General features: G+C 43.3%; 1 protein-coding gene across 19 annotated transcripts in view; it reads left to right on the plus strand.

Moving 5' to 3' along the window:
• Positions 1 to 23,313, plus strand: part of ERC2 (ELKS/RAB6-interacting/CAST family member 2) — an 877,102-nt gene that overhangs the window by 455,187 nt on the left and 398,602 nt on the right. For all 19 annotated transcript variants that reach the window (XR_014796702.1, XR_014796703.1, XR_014796704.1 and 16 more), the window contains one exon: positions 16,738 to 16,873. Coding sequence is in view for 16 of the 19 variants with exons in the window: in XM_084903110.1 (XP_084759236.1) it covers positions 16,738 to 16,873 (136 nt within the window). In the remaining 3 variants the exon portion in view is untranslated. The remainder of the gene's footprint in view (positions 1 to 16,737; positions 16,874 to 23,313) is intronic.

Below are 23,313 nucleotides of genomic sequence, written 5' to 3' on the forward strand. Positions count from 1 at the left end.
TGCAGGCTGTTAAGACAGCTACTTAGCTTTCAGGGCTGGCAGGGGAAGGATGAAAAGTAATGAGTTAACCTGCTAAGAATTTGGCCATTTTAATCATTCGAGTCTGGGTATACTTTGTCTCCATTTATACTGAGTGGGGAAACAGTTATCTTGATAAGCAGGGATTTATCTCACCCCACCTCTCAGTGGCCGCCTGGATTCAGAGTAGAATAGGCTCCTTTATGTAGGCAGGGGAATGGGCATGCTTTGTATGAGTAAGGAAAAGAAGGGGGGGGGGGAGGGAGGGTAAAGCCATTGGTATTTTTTCAAAGTTCTTATCAGCAAAGAGCATTACTGAGAAATCCAATAGGGTAGTGATGACATTCAGTTTTATTTGTACCAGGAATGCACAGATGGCCGGAGTTAGCAGCTATTCATTTTTAGCACATAGCTCTCATTAATGTTGGTGGGAATTACTTGGGCCTATCGAAGGAGGAAGGAGAGGAGAAGCCTGTCGTATCGCATCAACGTGCATCGTTTTTGTGCAAAGGTCACATACTCTGAATAATTCCTCTCTGTGATCGTAACTTCCCGTAGTTAGTTTACTCTTCTCGCTGAGTTTGTATGTTGTCATGGCATTTTTAATGGCCTGCAGAAAAGCATTTCAGCAAACGGCCCTTGTCCGAGGCTTGTAATTAGTCATTGCAGCTTGTGGGATCATTTGTGAGGAGCTCCATCGAGATGTGTTTCTACATAAAAGTTCCCCTTGATTAATTGCCCAGGAAATGTTTCCAGTTCATAGACATTTGTAAATCTGTATCATAAAATATTCCATCCCCAACAATTCAGTCAGTGAGAAAGGTCTGATTTTTTTTTTTTTTTTAACCATCATGCGTTCAGGTGTTGCCAAGGTTTTTCCTTTAAACAGTTTTCACCAAACAACACCACAGAAACGCCAACAGCTAGGGAAGCTACGGCTCCCTAGTATTTCACGTCTACATTTAGGATGTAAACAAATAGCCTAGTTTTCTAGAAGATCCAAATTGAATGCATTTTTTTAAAAGAAAATATCAAATAGAAAGAAAATGAATTAAAATACATCCCATATAGGACTTGAGTTCACGATGTCTCAAAAGTTGAGTATTAATTTGACAGATTGTTTTTAATAGAATGTTGCTTTTATCTGGTTTGGGCTTGGCTATGTTCAGTTTGTAGGGTTTTAAGTTTCTTCAGTTGGGAAAGGGGAAAATCTTTCCTGTTTCTGATCTCTTCCTTGGATGAGGAAGACTTCTGAGTTTACAAGGTGTAACAAGAAAGAATTTAAGATTTATGCCGGCAAGTGGGTTTGATAGTAGTAAGAATCACTAAATAGGGTGAAAAATATGAGATTGAGACACTGTTAGCAGAGCAAAACAGGCACTCTTTGCAAATGAGTTTCATTTTTTTGCTTTATCTTGAATCTTAAATATTTTCCATATTCACCTAATTAATATTAATGGTGTTTTTCTCATAGAAGAAAATTAATATGACTTATTACCTACTGGTATAAAAAATCAGTCTATACAGTGTGACTTTAAGTTGCTTTTCATTTCTGAATTATGAATCATTATTCTGCAGGAATTTTGTAAGACTTCAGTGATTTCCCAAACATCAGCTACTCACTGGGTAAATGGGTTCCTTGGACGATGTATGGGGAATTTAGAGCAGGCTTCCTCCTGTCTGTCCATCTGTCTTCACAGAGTCTCAGATGGCTTTTAGTGTCCCTTGGTGTCTGTTTTATACAATGGATAGAGCCTTTGCCTAAAGGAGAGATGCCCTCATAGGCACCACTCAGGTGTGTCTGTGTAGGAGGGAGAGAAGTACAGAGGGAGGAAAGGAGAGAAAGATGAGAGAGAGAAGAGAGAGAGAGAGAGAGAGAGAGAGAGAGAGAGAGAGAGAGAGAGAGAGAGAGAGAGAGAAATGTGAATATATATGTGCATATTTATGTTTGTGTGTGTGTATGTGTGTGTGAAATAAAGATAAGAAGGGTGTGTGTGTGTGTGTGTGTGTGTGTGTGTGTGTGTATCTCCTGATGCAGGAATATTCTGCAGAGTTTTCTGTGGTGGGGTTAAGAGATGATAATTGGAACGGCTGTTGGGGAGTGGTGGTGACATAGCTTTGGGAAAGCAATCTTGCAGCCAGGTAGTGGTGGGTTGTTTTAGTGGAAGGATTATTCTGGTTAGCTCTGATAGGAAATTAGCCAGTGTGATAAATCAAAAAATAGCAATGGGAGGTTAGGAACATGACATGAGATTTGGAGTCTCACAGATTGGAATGAACCCAGCTCTTCCTCCTACTAACTGGAAGAGCCTGTTGCTGCTCTTCGTCACTTTTCTGGTCTATAATGGGGGTCATAAAAGAGCCCCAAGGATTTAACATATATGTGTCCTAGCCCAGAGAGAGGTTGCTAAAATGCTTCCTCCTGTAGCATGCGTGGTTATAAACCTGAGTCCTGGTGGCCACTCTGTTGATTTTAGATGGGACACCATTCCTAAAAGTTGGGTCACTCTGCACCTGGGAATTCCAGAAGCATTGCCCCCCAGGTAGAAGCTAGAAAGAGCAGGAAAAACTGTGGATGGGCAGGGTCTCCTGCATCTTTCCAGTGAACATCCCATCAGGACTCTAGTGTGGAGGACTGTGTCCCTCGAGGAAATAGCCTGGGTCAGGAGGAGGAAGCGTGAAGGGGTGGTTGGAGTTCCTGGGGTCAGGGATCTGTAGCAGGCTCTGGAGGAAGCCTGAGAGATCACTGTGTTTTTCTAGAATCTTCCTGATAGGGACAGAGGGCTAGGGTTGCTCTTGGCATTCTCTGAGCGCTTTGCTTTGAGTAACCATTGTCAAGTAGAAGACAGTTCTATAGCAGCAGCTGGGAGAACAGGAGTGCAGGAGTCCCAGGAAGGACAGATGGAATAAGAGCTGCCCAAACAGATCTTGTGTCTGGGGACTTGTCATAACTTACGTAGCAGAGCTGAATTCTACTCCACAACATCAGGAGGACAAAGAAATGCCACACATTTATGTCTTTATTGCTTTATTTTTATCTTTATTGTTAAAAGTATTATGGATGTCTTCTCCCTCCCCATCTCCCACCCCCACCCCTTTCCCAGGCCTTCAAAGCACTATTGTCTGTGTTCATGGATTATGCATATATGCATATGTATTTTTTAAAGCAACTTAGATCAGACCCCAGACTTGAGGCCACACAGCCAGTCAGGGCAGAGGCAAACCTGTGACCCAGACAGAGTCTGGAAGCACTGAATTGACTCAATCACAGGGTCTCACTGCCTCCTGAGATCTGAGCTTTAAACCATGGAGCTGAGATAAGCTCTAGATTGGTGCCATCTTCACCATATGTGTCCGAGGGGTTGAGGGCATGGGAGTCCCCTTGCCAGCAGCTTGTCCAGCACAGTGTCCTGGGACAGGTGTCCCTGAGTAAAGGAAGGTGTCTGTCCCCCACAGAAAGCCAGACACCTGGATGCATGGAGGAAAGATGGCACTGTTATTATTATTCTTTTCCTTTCTATTACAATTACTATGTGGTAGTATCCATAGATCCCTTATTATATGCCGGGCACTCCTCAAGCATTATCTCATTTATTTCTCCTTTGAGTAAGTATTATTTTACTGTTCAAGTCTAGTTTTAAATATAAGGAAACTGTTACAAGAAAATGAATTTACCTGTCTCAGGTTTTTCAGTGAAGAAATGGTTGAGCTGAGACTTGAACCTGTGCAATCAGGCTTGGAGTCCCAGCTCTTAAGTTCACCCTGTCCCACGGTCTCTTTTGACCTGTCTCTACTGTGGAGTTACTAGAGGTAATCCAGGGCCACCTGATTCAGTCTGGATTGCTTTTGAAAAGCAAAGGAAAGGCATTCTGCTTCCTCCTTGTTCTTAAATACTGTCTCTGTCATTTCTAGCTCTGGCTTATGTGGTACCCGGGAATCTGTTTGTCATTAGTTGTTACATGTGCTTATTATGTAGGATCTGTTCAGGTGGTACAGATGAACATTTGTGAATTTTATTAGCTGTGCCTTTTTGTACTAGAACATCAGTAACTTGCAGAGCAAACATCATTTCACTAATTGTTGCTTAGAAAGAATCTAAGACTAAAAGGTGTATAAGGTAAAAACACTTAAAGAAAAAATACTAGGTAGCACAGGTAGTTAGGGTATTGCAAAAATCATTGAGATGACACACTAATGACCAACCTCTAGGAAACCCTGATTAAAACTATCATTCCTCAGATTTCACACCTTAGAGCAATCATTCAGTAGCATGATTCTGGGGGGAAAAGGTTTAGATGAAATTAAGTCCAATAAACACATTCACAGTGCACTTTACAATAGTAAAGGCTCTGAAAACTCCTGCAGTGTGCACATTTATTTTTCCTGTGCTCCCAGAACTTATTGGAGCCTAACCCTTCTTTTTGTTTTATTTTGTTGTGGTAACGGTGATTAACACCCCCCAGAGCCCGCCCCGCCAGAGCGCTGTTTGTAAACCACCGAGTTAAGAAAGCCATCAGCCATTGAAACTGGAACAGGTGGTCACAGTGCTGTGTTCGGGGAGAGGTTGGTTGGGCTGAGGCAGGCGTGTGGGAAGTGGTTTACTCTGTCTCCTCACGTAATTGGGGGAAGTGGTTTGTGCTCTTTTTGCCGATAATTCTGCAATTTTGTTTCCCTTCATTGATTTTCATTTTATCCACCACCCACCTCCGATTCTGTTTTACTCATTGATATCAGACTAAGAGCTAGAAGAGGTCTGAGTTATGAGAAGAAGAGTGGAAGGGACAGGCATTTAGCTTTGCACCTTGTTGCCATGGGGATAAGCACTGGGGGAAGTGCAAGGATGCGTAAATTTCCATAGCCCCTCGCTGGCCATAAGTTAGCCCTTCCAGATGCCTTAGCTGCTTTGGTGAAAATGATTTGGAAAAATGAAAAAGTGAAGTCTGGTAGATAGATACTGAAGTAAATAGTCCCCGAGAAATGTTGGAAATTGGAAGTAAAAAGATTGCAAAATATTTTGAAAGGCTAACCCAAACAGAATAAAAGAAAGGTTTAAAAAGTTTTCAAAACCAATTAATGAATAATTTGGATATTGGTTCAAGACCACGTCTATGCTGTTCATTATGGTAACCCACTAGCCACATGTAACTGTTTAAATTAATTAAGAGGAAACAATATTGAAAACTGTGGTCCACAGTAGCACTAGCTGCATATCCAATGTTCAGTAGCCACATGTGGCCAGTGGCTGCTGCATTGGACAGCAGAGAGGTGGACGTTTCCATCGCAGCAAGTTCTGTGGGGGCACATTGATAGAATTCCAGCAGAGCCCTGGTTCCACATCCTTCCCCTCCCCTCTGCTGAGTGTGGCCAGGACCTGTGATTGTACCTGGGGAATAGAACAGGCAAAGGTGATGGAGCCATTCCATGGTTGCTTTGCATTACGCAAGATGTCTTCTTAGCAGACTGCAGAGAGAGGGCTCCTGCCATCCTGGGAGAATCAGGCTGCCATGATGTTAATGGCCTATGGAGAGGGCCACGTAGCCAGGCCTCCTGAGGGACCTGGGGCAGCCTCCGCTCCCGCCAACAGCCAATGAACAAGGCACCCCCCTTCGTAAGGCTGCAGGGAAAGGAATCCTTGGGCCTAACAACCCGCGTGAGCCCGGAAGTTCATTCTTCCCCAGTGAAGCCTACAGATGAGAAATGCAGTCTGCAAACATCTTGATTTCTGCCCAGTAATCCTGGGAGCAGAGGGGCCAGCCAGCTGTGCCTGGTCTTGGGACTCAGAAAGTGTGAGATCATAAGTGAGTGTTGTTTTAGGCTGCTAAATGTGTGGTAATTTGTTACGCAGCAGTGGAAAACAGATTCATTGTTGGTCTCTCTTTGGGATGCTCCGATAAGCCATACCTCAGATGGACCAGACCCTGAATGAGGGATGCTTGTGTACCGAGGCTAGTGCTTTGACTCTCTCTTAGAGAAGAGAGATTGTAACTCTCACGAAGGCATGTCCAGGCCTGGCTAGAATGCTCCATTTCTTTTTGAGGCAAAGAGCTCATTATTATGTATAATAATATTTTATTATTTTTATATAGCATAATAGATAACACCAGGAGCTTTGGCATGCATCATAGAAACGTTGTTTCAATGTCTGGATCCATTATTTATGAACTCTATGATATTGGGCAAATTACTCAACCTCTCTAAGCCTCTTAAGCTGTAAAAATGGAGATAAAAATATCCTCCATGTAATGATATTTTAACTGAGATTATATTTTTACAGTGTTCAATACAGTGGCTGACACATAATATGAAACCCAGAAAAGAGGGTGTTTTTTATTATTTAGTAATATGTTAGCATTGATTTCTGGTAGGAAATAACATAAACACTGACACATTTCTTCTGTACTCTGATATGGAAAATCAGCATGTAAGCTTTTTATCTTCTTATGTCTTTGCTGCACTTTGTGTCTGGGCTGTGGCAGCCTGGTTCCAGATTGGATGCAATAAAAACAGGTCGTGCATATACCAAGTGCCCCTGTGCTCACGGGTTGCTGTGGCTGCTTATTGTCTGGGCAAATGGCCCCCAACCTCTGGCCAGACTGTGGAATGTTGGTTTCCTCCAACATTAGCTCCTGAGGGGTCAATTTCAAAGTTTCCATCTGTTTTTCTATTACCCCAAACTGTAAATACAACTGACACCCTACCAAATTGGCCCTAATGTGCCCCTGTCCAACAGCGGAGTCGAGGGCTTTTAGAAGGATACAATGCCCCATGGAATTGTGGCAATTAGACAAATGTTTTGTTTTTAAAGTGTTTGGAGTCCCTTTTTTATTATTTGAAAGAAGTAAGTGATGTGCAAGGAGAAGATATGAAGTGGGAGCAGGGCAGGAGTTGGAGTCTTCTGTCTTGGCTCTGTCTTGGGTTCCCCTGTGGTCTCAGGAGTCCCATCTAAGTTCCCTGTTATCTGTTACTGTCCTTGATTGATCTCTTCCTTCCCCTTCTTTGTTGAGCTTCTACTTTTATCTTTACTCATTGTATCACCTTCAAACTTTCATCTCTGATTAACCCGGTCTGTAGGGAAAGAAGAGAACCAAATTCCTTGTGATGCATCCAAGTGTCAGGATCTGAAACACACTACAGGTGTCTACTTGTGTGGCAGATTCATCCAGAAAACCTAATGATTTGTTCGAAAAGTGGTCACACTGAGGTTCATGGGTCCAGAGAACAAAATGAACAGGGACTTGCACAGCTCCAAAGTCCTCCTTGGCTTTGTGTCCTGCTTTGTATCTGGGTCTGCGTTTGGATGAGTGTGGCTGCTCCCTGAGGTTGGAAGCGTGAAGCTGCCGTCTTCCATTGCAGACGCTGCAGGTGGGAAGCTAATGTTCTCGAGGGATTTCCTCGCGCATGCCCAGTTCACTAGTAGTCAGGGCACCCTGTGAAGTTTGGGGTGATGGACCTGAACGTGGTTGGGCTACAGAACAGAGACTGTATCCGAGGATTTCCGTTTTTGCTCTAGTTGCGTGGGAGAAGAGAACGGGGGACAGTGGTGGGAAGGAACTCTGCAACCTTCTCCACAGGTGGGTGGCCCAGCATACAGGTGAGGGGATGGGAGGCCTTTGGAGCCAGACCGAATGGGAATCCTGCCTCTGCCACTCACTCGCTCTGTGAGTTTGGGGAGGGGAGTGGGGGCTGTGGAGAGGGACATGAAGGTGACACAGCCAGGGAGAACAGCCAGTGAGCACCAGGAACTGAAAGAAGACTGGATTCTGGAGTCGGGGGGGGCGGGGGGGGAGGGCACGGGGACGGGGACGGTGGAGAATGGTGTGGGGTGAGGCTGGTGAGTGATTTTATTCTTTGGGAAATGGGAAACGATGTCAACAGTGTGTGATCTGAGTTGATTTGAAATGCTCACTCTTGCTCCTGGCCAGAGAATGAATTTAAAGGGGACCAAGAGTAGATGCAGGGAGACCAGTGAAGAGAGAAGAACATTGTGGTTCAGGCAGGAAGCGATGCTGACTTGAACTGTGGCAGCCAGGGTGATGGAGAGAAGGGGTCCACTCGTTCTCAGTTTCCTTGGGCAGAGCATTGAAGCCCCATGGGCTACGTGGAGCCGTGATGCAATGAAGTAGAGGGTACTTGCTGGGCAGTGAAGGTGCAGGGGTGCCTGCTGTGGGCTCTCCTAGTGGGGAGCTAACTGAGCATATGCAGGGGAAGCCTGGATTTGGAGTCCAGTCTGCTGGGGGGTGTAGAACATCACAGCCTGTGTATTGCTCCACAATGAGAACACTAATCATCCCAGAGCTGCCATTCTCAGACGCATCTGAGCTGCCCATGGTGTCTGGATCACCACACCTACATGGAGGCCACGTAATAAGAAATTCATTTGGTAAATAGTACATCGGGGCCAGGCCTGTCAGTTGGTTAAGGCTGCTTACCAGGAGGAGGACATTGTTATTAGATGCCCATGGACTGGCCACTGCGTCCCGAGGAGGCTACAAACAGGCTTGCTTTTCCCTGCGAGTTCCTGCGGGTGCGTGGCCCTCCCGCCAGGTGATCTGGAGAGCGAGCAGGTCAGGAAGGGCCAGGCTCTCTGCTCCTTGGCCTTAAGTCTTCCCTAACAGGCCCAGCATCTGCTCTCCTTAGGCCCCCGTCATCTGGGATGGCACGCATTGGTATTTGGGGGCAGGAGGTTCTTCAGGGCCAGAATGAGGGAGGACATTTGAAAGAAGTCAGCCGTTCAGAAGCTTCTCCGGAGCGAAATATCTACAAGAAAAACAAGCCCATCTCTTGTTAATTGTGCTGGCCTTCTGCTGTGCAACCTGCTCCTGGGTTTTCCTAGCTTGGGTGAGGGTCAGCCGGGTAGGGGGGAGACTAGAAGTACAATGGAGTGTTTGGGGCAGTGGGAGTAGGCTGACATGTAGAAAGCACTCACTGTGTGCCGGTTACAGTTTTCAGAGCCTTAGGTTAATTAAATCATTTCTCTCTTTCTCTCTCTCTCTCTCTCTCTCTCTCTCTCTCTCTCTCACACACACACACACACACACACACACACACACACACACACCCACCAGTGAGATAACTTGTGCAGAGTCCCACACTTGGTAAGGGATGCTTTTGGGATGACAATGCGGCCAGTCTAGCAACACTGGCCCACCTTGGTCTCAAATGATTTAACCATTTTTCAGGCCCAGTGAGGGACAGCCTTTTGGGATCATCTCCCCATCGAGTTTTTTGTCAGCGGAACCTGAGACTACAAGGTGGAAGGCTGAGTCTCTCTGCCTCTGGAAGCTCATTTCTCAGATTTCATATCTGAACACTCGGTCCCCTCTGACACCTTCTTTCTCTAGCTTTGTTATCAGGTTCTGGGATGTCCCGTGGGCCTGGTGAATGATAAATTGTGTCTTTTTGAGGTGTGTTGTCATTGTGTGCTCTAACTGAAAGTGGCCCTGTGTCTGGGTTCTTGGGAAGCCTCAAACGTTATAGGGAGGTAGGAATACGGGAGATGGGAGATGGGAGGGTACACCTCCCGGGAGTGAGAGGGGCAAGACCACAGGTAGGAGCAGAGGAGGGACCACTGAGGGGCAAAGCCGAGATGGAAAGCATGGGGAGCTAAGGGGGGCACCTGCTCAAGGGTGTTGGCAAGGACTTAGGCTGTTGTCAAAGCTGGGAGCCAAGCACGTGGGCTTCGCTAGAGATGCTGTGACAAATTCAGAGTCCAAGAGATCTGCTTCCTTCTGGACCTAAGTCCTAAGACCTTGGCCCTACTGGTGACTTTTTGTGGGGAGGAGGGCTGGTTTCAAGTAGCCATCACCGGCCAGATGCTTCCTCTTCCAGGAAGGAATATCATGCTCCTGACATTTAACACATTTGTATGTGCTGTAAAAATACCTCTGGGCTATTTATGATAGCTTTCTGAAATTTATAGCTACGCCGAAGTACTGAATGGTATTTACAAGCTTTACAAAAACGGGATCATCTCAGTGGTTAAAAGTAGAAGCTTTCATTATTGGAAAGTCTGCACGCAGCACTCATCGTCAGCTTCCGTTGTGTGTGTGTGGCCCATCTGCCTGTGTAGGCGCCTGGGGATCCCAGCTCATTTACCCATGCTCATCACGACCTTCCGGCAATGCTTCCATTAAGATAACCTTCCAGGAATGTAACTCATCTTATTATTAAGAAAAGTACAAGTGGAAGTGAAATGTCTGACAAAAAGTGCTTAATAACCCATTACGAAGTTCACTGTCTGAGGCCTTTGCAGTACCTGCTGTTCCGGTGTGGGAAGCAGACCCTAAAGGTGTGCTCCCAACATTGCACAAGACACAATTGCACTCCTGTCTCCAGCGAACGAGAAACCGAGGGCGCGTGCTGGAGTCTGTTCTAGGCATTTGAGCTGTTCTAACTCGTCAGCTCTGCACTGTACCCCCATGGGTTATCTTATTCCCATTTTATAAGTGAAGCTGAGGAACAGTGCCTAAGAGACCTGCCCATGGTCGCACAGCTAGAAAGCATTGGTTTCTGATGGGAGCCTTGCGGCTCGCCTCCATGGCTTATACTCCTAGCTCCTGCTGCAGCTGCCCCTAGAAACCTGTGGCCTAGTCAAAACCGGTTTGGCTCAGTGGATAGAGCATCAGCTTGTGGACTGATAGGTCCCGGGTTTGATTCTGGTCAAGGACATGTACCTTGGCTGTGGGCACATCCGCAGTGGGGGGCATGCAGGAGGCAGCTGATCGATGTTTCTCTCTCATCGATGTTTCTGACTATCTTTCTCTCCCTTCCTCTCTGCAAAAAATCAATAAAAATATATATTTTTTTTAAAAAAAGAAAAAGAAAAAAGAAAACTGCGGCCCAGAAATTGTCTTCCACAGAGTGGCTCCATGTAACACTGCCAGTTAAACCCCCATCCAGTTATGTGTCCTAGAGAGAAGAACGCATTCGTCCACACACAAAACTAGTACAGGAATGTTCATGGCCATCTTATTCTTTAAAAAAAAATTGGAAACAGTTAAAATATCCATTTAAAAAGGGAATAGCTACTGAAACGGTAGTGTATTCATAGACTGGGATGCTGCTTAGCAATAAGATGGAACTTACACACAACAATACTGATGCGTCTGGAAAACCTTATGCTGAGCCCGGGAAGTCAGACAGAAAAGAACAGGTGCTTCTGCTTCCATGTGTACACAGTGCAAGAGCAGTGAAAGATTCATGTGAATAAAGGTTAGAACCTTGATCACTTCTGGGCAGGGGGTGGGGCAGCAGGCTGAGTGATGGCAATGCTATGCATTTTGATTGGTCAAAATCATTGATATCTTTGCATTTTATTATATATATTTTGTAACACACACACACACACACACACACACATACACACACACACACACACGTATGCGTGCGTGCATGCATGCAAATCTCCCAAACCCATTCCCTTTCTCAAAGGGAACCATTGTTTACAGATTGGTGAGGGGTTTCTAGATGTTTCCATGTCCAGGCATGCTTGTATATATCCATTCAAACAGGCTTCCATGTTTTATGATAAACAAGATCAGCTATAGGTGTTATTCTACTACCTGTTTTCTCTTTCAGTTGACACTATGCCTTGAAGGTTTTTCCATCTTCACGCCTCAGGTTTGCCTCCATCTCCTCAGCTAGCTCAGAGTTCCATGGTGCGCTTGTACTCAGACTCAGCCAGGTTCCTTGAGGGTGATGAGGCAGTTTTCAAATTTTCACTTCGGCAGCGCTATAATGAAAATTTTTGTACATATATACTTGGACAAGCATTTTTATAGGCTACTGTCCTAGAAGTGGGTTTGCTTGGGCAAAGTGTCTGTGCACTTTGGTGGATCCTGCCAACTTGGTTTCCAAGAATGCCTTTGTCAATTACACTCCTACTGACCACAGATGAGAGCGCTGGATTCTGGTGGCCTCTCTAACAATGGATATTATCCATCATTTCGAGTTTTTGAGAGCAGATGGGTAAAAAATGGCATCTGATTTCTCCTGAGGTTTTAAAGAAAGCAAAGGTTTGCTTTTCTCTTTTCTGTACAAATAAACATACATTCTTGGAGAAACATAGTTAACTCCCAGCCCATACTCACAGCCAGGTGATTCTAGAGGCCTGACCAGCTCTCAGCAGTAAGTTAGAGAACATGCTCTGATTTTAGTTTGATGGATTATTCAAGTGAAACTAGCAGGAATCTGTCCTCTCTGACATTTCTATCTGTTTATTTTAGAGAGAGGGAGGAAGGGGGAGGGAAGAGAAAGAGGAGAGAGGTGGGGGAAGTTAGATTCATTTTATCTTTCTATTTACTTATGCATTTATTGGTTGATTCTTGTGTATTCCCCAATCAGGGGTCAAACCTGCAACCTTGGCATATCAGGTTGATGCTCCACCCAACTTAATTACCCAACCATGACTGACATTCATTCTTTATAGTAGCCATTGTTGATATCTAGATGCCTGCTGGAATTTTTTCAGTTAATCAAAATTCCTTACTGATGGCTGAATTTGAAAAGTGACATGACTTGCATGGCTGGTGTTGCTCAGTGGTTGAGTGTCACCCCATGCAGCAAAAGGTCACGGTTTGATTCTTGGTCAGGACACATGCCCAAAGTTTTGGGAAATCCCTAGTAGGGTCATGAAAGAGTCAGCCAATGGATATTTCTCTCTCATCGTTGTTTCTACCTCTCTCTCTTCCTTCCTCTCTCTCTAAAATCCATAAAAACATTAAAAAACAAGAAAAGAAAAGTGACATGACTTGCTTAATGAGACTTGCCAATTTAGGGCAAACATTAAAAACTGGCCATATCACTGTACTCTCTAATTGCACCCCCATGATTGCTTTTTAAGAACAAAATTTGCATTTTCTATATATTTTAATTCTGTTTTCCTAGAGAAAAAAAAATCACTCTAAAATAACTTTTCCCCAGATGTGGAGTAGGTCACTTTCTGGTGGTCTTGGAAACTGAGTTGCTTGGGGGGTGAGGGGAGGGGAAGGAAGTTAGGAAGCTGGTATCAGAGACACTTTCCTCTCAGGCAGCACTGCCAGAGGGCTGGTGGTTTGCACTCCCACAGAGGTTTGGAGACCATTGAAGCCATACGGAGTGTAGCAGTGTAGCACGATCTGACCTGTGAGGTGTGTGTTTACTTCTGCAGGCAGGGAAAGTGTGGGGATCAATAGGCTACTTACACATCTTATTCTTGGAAATGCTGAAGTGACAACTAGCAAGAATCACTGTCATCATTCCTTCAACAAGTGTCTAGTGAGCTTGTGTGGGGGTATTCTCTCTTCTCCAAGGGATCTAATCTTTTTTAAACGTTATGACTTTTTCTACCTGCCTCCTACTCTCTTCCTACCCCAGAGCTTGCTTTAGCTTTCCTGAGGAGCATCTGAGAGGGGAACTGTCCAGTGGGTGAGGTGCCCATCTCTTCCCATCCCATTCCACTCCTTTCCTCCTTCCTACCTCTGGCAGAGCAGTTCTTCTTTTTCTTTTTGGCTTTCAAGTAAGCTTTTCTTAGAAGGAATGGTTCTATTGCTAGAAAGATATATGAAAACTCCAATAATGAAGTATGGACACTTTACATGTATCTCTTGATATTCACATGTGCAAAGACAAGATGATCATCCTCATCACCTTGTTTTGCATGGATCTTATCGGCCCAAATCCCAAGTTGTGCCATTCTAAACCCTACTTTTATTTTCCAATTGCTAGTGTCTTAAATAAGGTGGTATTTGAAGGAATAGTTGGAGATGACTGAAGAAATGCCTCCATCACAGTGTCTGAACTTCAGTTTCCATTGTTCTTAACCACCCATTCTATTTTCTTTTTAATGTTCATAGCAGTTTTACTTCCATAGCTAGAAACCTGGAACACCCCCAGATATTGATCAACATATGAATAGGTTAAACAAACTTTAGAATAACCATGTATGGAATACTACTCAGCAACAAAAATGGACTAACTACTGATCCTGACAACTGCATTGTTCATCAGTAATAATCAAAACAGCATTCTGAGTGAAATAAGGCAGACACAAATTGGTCTATACTGTGTGGTTCCATTGATCTATGCAGTGTTTCCCAAAGTGTGGTATGTGTACCCCCAGGGGTATGGGAAGAGTTTGGTGGGGGTACGAGTTGCACCAGAGTTTGGTGGGGATATGCACTGCACCGTGCTTAACTGCACCTAATTCTACGTTCTCATGAGTACGAGGGGTACTCAGCATTACGAAAATTATAGAAGGGGTACACATATGTCAAAAGTTTGAGAAACACTGATCTATAGGAACAGATTAGTGGTTGCCAAGCCTGGGTGGTGGCAGGGGATTAATTGTGAAAGGTCGCAAGGAACTCCTGGGGTGATGCAAAGGATCCATATCTTGATTGTGGTGGTAATTACATGGACATAACACATCTGTCAGAGATCATTGAACTGTGCATCTAAAATTGCATACTTTCCTGTATGAAATTATATAGAAATTATATAGCATGAGTTGATTGCTGCTCATTCTTAATTCAGGAAAGTTTTAAGGGGTGCATAGATTTGGAATGTTTTCTTTTTTGGATTGAAAAAAGCCTGCAGTGTCCCAGAAAACAAGGTCTGCTTAAGAACTTTGTGGGAGTTCTTTAAGTGATGTTTGCAATTATAATCTGTCTTATTTATCACTGGTACTTGCTGGGGGGGGGGGAAGGGGGGCATTTAGCAGTTAATTCTACTTAAGGGTGTACTTCGAAGTAATTAAAAATGTATTTCTTTCTAAGACATGTCCTCTAATTAAACAATCTCATCGGTAATACCTCTTCATCATGTCCTATTACCTTTCACTGGCCTTGTCTTTCCAGGAACTAGGAATTGTACTTGCCCTGAGTTAGTATGCACTTTGGAACTACTAGACCTCTGTTCAATTAGGAAGCAAGTGGTCATTCTTAACATCTCTCTAGTAACTAAACTAAACGATGCTCCCCTAAAAGTAGATTAGCATGTAGACTTTGCTGGTAGTATCATATGTGTACATTACTGTAGCTGGTTAAAGCAGAGAAATATCAGACCAAAATTCTAGTAATCCAATCCAAATAATGATGATTCTGTCTTACCTTATATACTTATATCCTCTTAATAGGTATCACAAGAAATATTTAAATCACTGAGCCAGTTGGTTCTATAAATATTCTGACCCAACTGAGCCAAATAATTAGTTGGCTCAGAATACTTTTTATTAGCAGGGCCCCTAATAGAAGATTTTTGAGCTCAATAAACAGTTCCCTTGAGCTTCTTTTTATTGGAGTAGGAGGAAGTAGACACATCTGTAATTTAATGAGCACTAGAAATTAGAGTTTCTTGTTGAGAACGCTTCCATTTGATTATCAGTTGTTTCATTTGGGCCTGTTTGTTGTTTATCACCTCGTTCTCATCTCATCCATACTTCCATAAGGGAGGTGGTTCTCAATACACTTGTTTGGGACTCGGGGCTCAGTAACAGTGGCCCACTTAGCAAGACTGGGGAGAGTGGGTGAAGGGATTGAAAGGTCCCCTGCTGATTCTGCTCCATGGCTCTCCAACTTTGGAATCGCTGCTCCTGAGCCCTCTGGATGGCCCTCCTGCCTCCTCACACGTTGGATTAGATTTATAGCAGCTGCTGTGGACATGGTTGCCTAAACCTGTGGAATGTTTTGCTAAACGCTGCTGGTGAAATAGTCCACATTACGCCTGTAACTGCACCCCCCCCTCCTTGCTTTGTTTTAACCCTTAATCCTTAATCTTTTACTTACTTGATCACTTTATGATTTTGCACCTTGACATCCTATAGATTCATTGAGAACTTTTGGGCCAAGCACTGGGGCTTATTTAGCCCGATGATTAGCCAAAGTGTTATTCTGTTTGAGCTAAGTGATGACAATGTAGTTGATTGGAGCCTCGTAATTGTTATTTTAAAATCAAAATAATGGATTATGATTTCAGAATAGAACCTGATCCAAAAGAATAATAATTAGAATAGCAAGCGCTTACTTGGAAGAAAATAAATGTTCCATCATGGACCTTAGGGCCCAGCATACCATGAGCCCTACCTACCTTTGCAATTCTGTCGCCTACCCCATCCCACGTTACTGCACCCCACCCCACATCACCCGACTCCATTACTTGCCTCCCTGTAGTTTTCTGGTTCTTAGAAGTAGCCAGGTCCTTTCCTGCCTTGGGAATTATACTTATTGTTCTCTCTGCTTGGAGGTGGGGGGGTGGGGTGGGGGGGAAGCACATCCATATACTTCCCAAGTGCTTTCTTGGCTGGTCCTTCTGAGTCTCACCCACAGTCTTGTTTCCTTAGGGAGGTTTCCCAGACACAGTGACTAAAGCCATCTGCTCCACCCACTGCCTTCCCACACATGCAAGGCACCTCATCTCTCACAACATGCTGTGTGTTTCCTTCAACATTAGGAAACCCAAGTTGTGTCTCCTTGGTGCTTGTCTGTCTCCTCTACTGGACTCCAAGCTCCATGAGGAGGGTGGAGACTATCCCTGTGTTATTCACCACTGCAGCCCCAGTGCCCTTCTGGTCCCTGGCATGAACTAAGTGATCCATACCCATGTGTGTTTGAATGAATAGAATATTCTGAAGTCCGAACTCTCCCTGAACCCATATCAATACGGGTCTGTACTTAGCACTTCCATTATGATCACGTACAACCTGGCAGTGGTTGAGTTTAACCCAGCTGTGCTGACTTTCCTCAGGCATATGAAGGATCAGAATAAGAAGGTGGCCAACCTCAAGCACAACCAGCAGCTGGAAAAGAAGAAGAATGCCCAGCTCCTGGAGGAAGTGCGCAGGCGGGAAGATAGCATGGCTGACACCTCCCAGCACCTGCAGGTGAGCCCGGGCTTCTCCTCTTCTTGCCTGAATAGTTGGAGGTCGACTTGCTCTGAGATGTAGCCGCTGCTGTGGGAAAGCATGCGCAGAAGCCGTGGCGTGCCTCTGCTCTGAATGCAGCACTAACCACGTACCCCCAGGGGACCCGGAGGTCTCTGTAGTGAGGAGCATCATTTCAAAATGGAGTCCAAGCAAAGCCCATTATGGGGGAGGCCACTGATGCTTCACAGGTTCTCTTGGTTCCTGCACTTTACCTTAAAAGCGAAGGGCTGCATTTATATAGTTGGCAAGAAGCTTAAAAGATAGAAATGTCTTCCTTTTAGAATTATGGAAGTAGCTTTGGTTTTAGGAGAAGGGAAATGTGTGCCTATTATCCCAGAAGGTATTTGGGAAACGATGCATGAAGTTGATCTCAGACAGTTTATAAAACTGGTTTTGTTTTGCTTAAAACTCTGAGGGTCTGAAACAGATCATTATTCTGTCTTCTCTGTGGAATATAGTTATCTCTGAATGGATGGCTCTCAGAAACCAATGGACCCACTGAAGACACCCATTTTTCCTCATTAACCATTCCTACTTTTGGCAAAGGGGCTCTCTCCATGTGCTCAATAAAACATTCAAGCTAGCCCAGGGCATTTGCTTTGAAGTTGCTTTATTTATTTGTGGGCCTTTAAACAGAGCAGTTCAAGTTCAAGTTGGCCTGAGTTCATTTTAAATTTTACTTATTAATTAGTGTCTTTCTCCAGTTATATATTAGGTTTCCTCCTTGGAGATAGAAGAAGTTAGATAATTTCAATATGTACTCATAGTTGTTCTTTTTAATTGAACCGAAGAGAAATAAATTATTCCGGAGTAAGAAATGCAAGAACATGCCCTGCCCTGAGCCTGGCACGAGGGGATGACTTCGTAGTAACTTCTTTTCTCCCTGTGTCCGGGAGGTGCCTGAAGGTTGCCACTCAGCTTCCTTGCACCGATACCTGATTTGGAAAGCACAATATTAGAATCGGCTCCTTTGTTCAGCCCTGGGACCACCTTAGTTAGTTAGCATGGACTGGTCACTTGTTTGAATCCACAGCTTCCTCAATGTTCTTGGCAAATTACATCCCAGGATTTTGTAACTCTTTTCTCTATTAGTTATGAGACATCAGATTGGAGCCTACAGACTGAGATAACGGTTAATTTAAATTTGTAGAACATTTTATTGCCTTGCCAGGCACATATTCTCATTTATTCTTCACAAAAAATGGTGATTCTACATATGGTAAAACTACTCTCAGAAAAGTAATGAAATGACATCCAAGTATGGAGTGGAGATGAACCTGACTCCAGGTCTTCCACCTTCAAGAAACTAATTTAGAGAAGTATTAACAGGATTAGGTACCATTTATTAAACTTTTCCATATGCTGGATTCTGTGTTGTTAGTTTATAGAAGCTGTTTAATTTTTATGTCACTGGGTTGGTCGGGGCTCCTAGTTGCAGACTATGGCATCGGGAATGGACTTTATCTTACTCATAGGTGTGCACTGTTCTTTGTTACCTTGATTCACAGGAAGGTGTCCACAGTGATGCTAATGATGGCCACCAGCAGCCAACACAGAGCTCTGAGTGCTGTTAGCCCTGGGCAGTGGTCAGCAAACTCATTAGTCAACAGAGCCAAACATCACCAGTACAATGATTGAAATTTCTTTTGAGAGGCAAAATTTTTAAACTTAAACTTCTTCTAACACCACTTCTTCAAAATAGACTCACCCAGGACATGGTATTTTGTGGAAGAGCCACTCTCAAGTGGCCAAAGAGCTGCATATGGCTCCCGAACCGCAGTTTGCCGACCACTGGACCAGGGGAAGGAGAAAAGTATTTTCTTAGTAGTTCCAGATAAAGTTCAAAGGCTGATAAAACACATGAATTGGCCAAGCCAGGATCAGGTCAGTCTTACCCAAAGCCCATTGGCTGAGTGGGGACAGTTGATTTCCCACAAGAAAGAGAGTTCTGTTACCAAAGCGGGTACTGGGCAGCCAACACCACTTTTGTTTTTTTCATATCAGTCTCATATGGGGAGATTATAGATGTGGTGAGGGTTCTAGAGAACTAAAAGAGGAGGGCGAGAAAACTTTGGAGAGAGTCTTCATGGGGCAAGTGGAACTGGGGTGGAATTAGTTTGACATGGTAGGGAGAGAGCAGTAGGGAAGGCCCTCCGGGCAGGTACAGAGGTTGCACAGAGCAAGATACAGTCAGGATACAAAACATAACAGACCAATTGATTGTTGTGACAGTGATGTATGTGTTGTTGCTATCTTTCTTTATCTAACTGTGTAGCTAGAATGTCCAGGATTCATTCCAAGTTTCAAACTTTACTAGCTGAATGTCCTTGCGCAGGTTAGGGTAACTTCCCTAAGACTAGTTTATCTGTAAAATGGGAATAACAATTGCACTTACTACAGAGTTGTGAGGATTAAAGAGTCAATGTAGCCCTGGCCTGTGTGGCTCAGTTGGTTAGAGCATCATCCATACACTGAAAGGTTGTGGGGTCCATTCCCCATGAAGGCATGTACCTAGGTTGTAGGTTTGATTCCTGGTCAGGGCCCATTTGGAAGGCAACTAATCAATTTACTCACTCAAATTATACTTCTCTCTCACTCCTTTTTCTCTCTCTCTCTGTTCTCCTCTTTCTGAAATCAATAAGCATATCCTCAGGTGAGGATTAAAAAAAAATAATAAATAAAAATAAAGTGTCAATGCATATAAAAATTTAAGATCGTACTTGATACAAGCTATACTCAGTAGGGTTTTTTTGTTGTTTGTTTTCCTTTTTCTCTTTTTAATTGTTATTATAATAACAAAGAAAAGGAAAAAGAAACATTTAAAAAGTATCTATGCTGCACATGGGTATTTATGCAGTTTTGCTCTGATATGCATTGAGCATCAAAGTTTCTGTTTTTTCTTTTCTAAGAACACATCCTGTTATGGAAATTAATGTCTTGTTTTGACCCATGAACTTTTGTATAGCAATATTTTCATAAGGGGCCTTAGTAACTACCTCATACACTTATTCATAAAAGATAGCCTGGTCTGGAATTGCTTAGTTGCATTCCTGACCACCCCAAATAACGGACAGCATTTGAAATGCAATAAAAAGTAATCACGATTAATTTTGATGAAAATGTCTCTGGTTAAGGTTAATAGAGAGTAAAACTCCCACTTTCCTGGATTGTTAAGCAGATGTCCTCAGATGTAGCAATTACTGCCTTCTGAAGGCAGAACTTTCCTTTCTGGGGGCACTTTTTTTTTTTTTTTTTTTTTTTTTTTTTAATACTGCTGTTGTTTTAAGTGCTTCCTGTTTATAAGTTAGCCTTGCTAAGCCCTTTACATTTCAGTCACCTAGCATCTGGTTTACTTGGTTGGTTGGTGGTTGTGTGATTAGCTGATGGTTGTGTGATTGGCACCTACAAAATTTGTTTTTTTCTACACCAGTATTTTGTAATGGTTGGGTACTCTGACTTCATGATTCAGCCAAATAGAGATTACATCCAGAAAAATCTAAGGCCGAACATTGCCAGAAACAATAATGGCTTTTGGATCTCTCTCCAAAGGATGATTGAAGAGATTCAACCAGTTGGTATGAGAATTGGAGACACAGGATTGGGGAGGAGCACTCTACCCACAAAGAGGACAGTAAAGGGACAAGACACCCGTTCAGTCTGTTGAAAGAGACACAGTTTGGAGAAATGGTTCTCCTTTATAAGGAAAACAAGAACATAAGCCCAATGAAAAATAGCTGCTGCCATGGCTTGCATGGGTGAATGGAATAGAGAGTGATGGGGACTGTGAATCCATGCCTTATCAGAAGGCATGGGGACCACCAAGTTTTGGCTGACTGCTGCCCCTAGAGTCAAGGGGCCTTTTGGTTGCCATAATGTGTGGATCTTTACATGAAATCTGTGGATTTTAGAAAGTTGGTTCAATGGTTTTAAACACTTCCTGGGTCCAGTGAAGCATACGTGCAGGTGAACTGACCTCTGGTGTGTAACATCTCTTGCACATCCTGACACTCTGTTCCTACTGTAAATAAAGAGCTAGCCCAGTGCCACCCACCAAAGAGAGATGGCAGATTAGTGCATTTGTCCTGAGTTCTTCTTTTTGTCTGAAAATACCTTAGTTTAAGACTATGTAATTACTTGAGTAACGCAGGAAATCTCTCTCACCCTCACCGTTTTAATCTGTAAGTGAGGATTACAATTAGTACCTTTCTGGATAGTTCAAATGAGATGAAGTTTATGAAAGAGCCTAGCACAGTGCCTGACCTACAGGTTCAGTTATTAGCGTTTTCTCCCAGAAGGACAGCTAATGAGCTTCTAGCTTTAGAAGACAGTGCCCATTGGAAGTATCGCCTGACAAATCCTTTGTTAACGATTTTATGCTGATGAGTAATACAGATCTTGAGCACACGGCAGTGAATGAAAGTTTCCAGTAAAGCATTACAAAAACATTTTGGGCAAGAAGGAGGGAAAATTAAAATACTTTTCAAGTTTATGCTGAATTATGTGTGAAAAGTCGATGTGAAAGACTGTGATTTTCTTGTATAATTTCCTAGATCTGTTCCCCAGGACACAGATGATGGAGCATGATATTTACGCCTGTCCTTGGGGCTTTGGGCTTCCGTGTGTCCCCTTAGAGTCCACATGGAGATTTTTCAACAAGGTGTCTTCCCGGAGATTCACACTAAATCGTCTCTACCACGACTGGATGCATATTTCCCCCTCCATCCTCTAGCTATTTCTTGCTGAATAAATATGCCAATGTGAAATCCCAGTGGAAATCTGTAGATTTTGGCTGTATTTTTCCCTGTGCAGCTTATCAAGTTAATGAACTAACATTCTAAGAAGTGCACAAGCCAATATTTTATGCTCCTTTTCTGTTGTATGTCTGCAGAATTCTCTTCAATTTATTGCCTGAAAACTAAAGTCTGTTCTTTTGTGCTTCCGTTTCCAAATTATAGGTTCCCAGGGAACTGTAAAGTTTCTTTTCTGCTAGTGGTTAAGCCCAAGTGTGATCAGTTTAAAAAGCAAATGAATGTTCCCATTTATTCTTGTCCTTTTAGTAGAGTTCTAAAAAAAGCAAAAAAAGAAAAAGAAAAGCTCAAAAGACAATTTTATTTTCCAATTTGTTCAACTCTGGACATCCGTATCTTTTTTCCAAGGGGACGTCTTTGACTTTGCTCCTTCAGTTAGATTTGGAATCAGCTAAGAGAGGAAGTGTAACAAGCAACAGAACCCTTACACATACCCAGCTTTCAGCAAAACATTATGGAATTCCCAAGCTTCGCTGTTTTTTTTTTTGTTTTTTTTTCCTTTCCAGAGGGACACTGGTGTTTTAAGAAGCAATTTTTAAGCCCTAATATCGATATTTTCATTTCTCCATGTCAATGAGTTAATTTCTCTTTCAATTCCCCACGCTTTAAATGGTTGCTCTAGTGGTGATCTATGTTCGCCTGTTACGGTGCACTTCTGCCTGCTGCCATTAGGAGAAACCTGACCAGCAGAGTTAGGAGATTCATCACTGTCAGCACACGTTTCTTTAGCTCTGAGTTTTCATGGCTGTTGGGTAGGCACGGTGTGGAGTGATTTAGGGAGGCTCCATTTTAGCCATCTTGTTCAGCATATGGGAAGGTGAGAGAAGCTGTCTTAACACCCGTTTAAAAGAAAAATCCACATTTATTTACATTTTCATTTGAACTTAGTCTGATCTTTTTAGCACAGTAATGCGTTTCCTTTGTCCTGCGATTTTCTACCTTGTTGGGTAGAGATTGGGATGTTCCATTGAGTTGTGGATCAAGTCTGTGGTGGTGTTGAAATGTGGAATGAGAGGTATCTAGTTTCAGATGACAAAAAGTACTCAGGTATTTGCCAGTCTGCAGAGGACACCAAACACTGGCCAGTAGGAGTGAAGATTAATACAGAAGGGCTTTCTATTCTTGGAGATTTATATTTACATTTGTTTTTCTTTCACACTCTCATTCCCCAAGAGTCTACAATGGCTTTTGTTGTATCAGGTCTCTGTAGGCAGCCTTAGAAAATCTTACTTGACAGTCAGCTTCTAGTAGCCTTTGGTTGAAGTCCCTACTCTTTGTAGGAAATCAAGGACTGTCAGGGAGACCAGGCCTCCTGTGCACTGTATTTGGGAACTAACCATTCCTTAGAAATGTTCCAAGCAGCCAAGTCCTAGTAAAGTCCAGTAAATAAAATTGCTGTATGTGGAGTTTTTCTCCTTTCTTCCTAATAAAGCATTCCTTGTTTTCCCTAGTATGCAGTAACGTGCGTATTTCTTCGAGAAACGTCTCCTGCTTTTTCCTCAGGATTTGTGACTAATCCTCCACTCCATGCAGCCCCTCTGTACAAACACAATATATTTCTATGGAAAAGAGAGGTTTACCCTTAATCAA

Source organism: Pipistrellus hanaki (assembly GCF_964339955.1).
Source record: "Pipistrellus hanaki genome assembly, chromosome: 13".
Taxonomy (NCBI): Eukaryota; Metazoa; Chordata; class Mammalia; order Chiroptera; family Vespertilionidae; genus Pipistrellus; species Pipistrellus hanaki.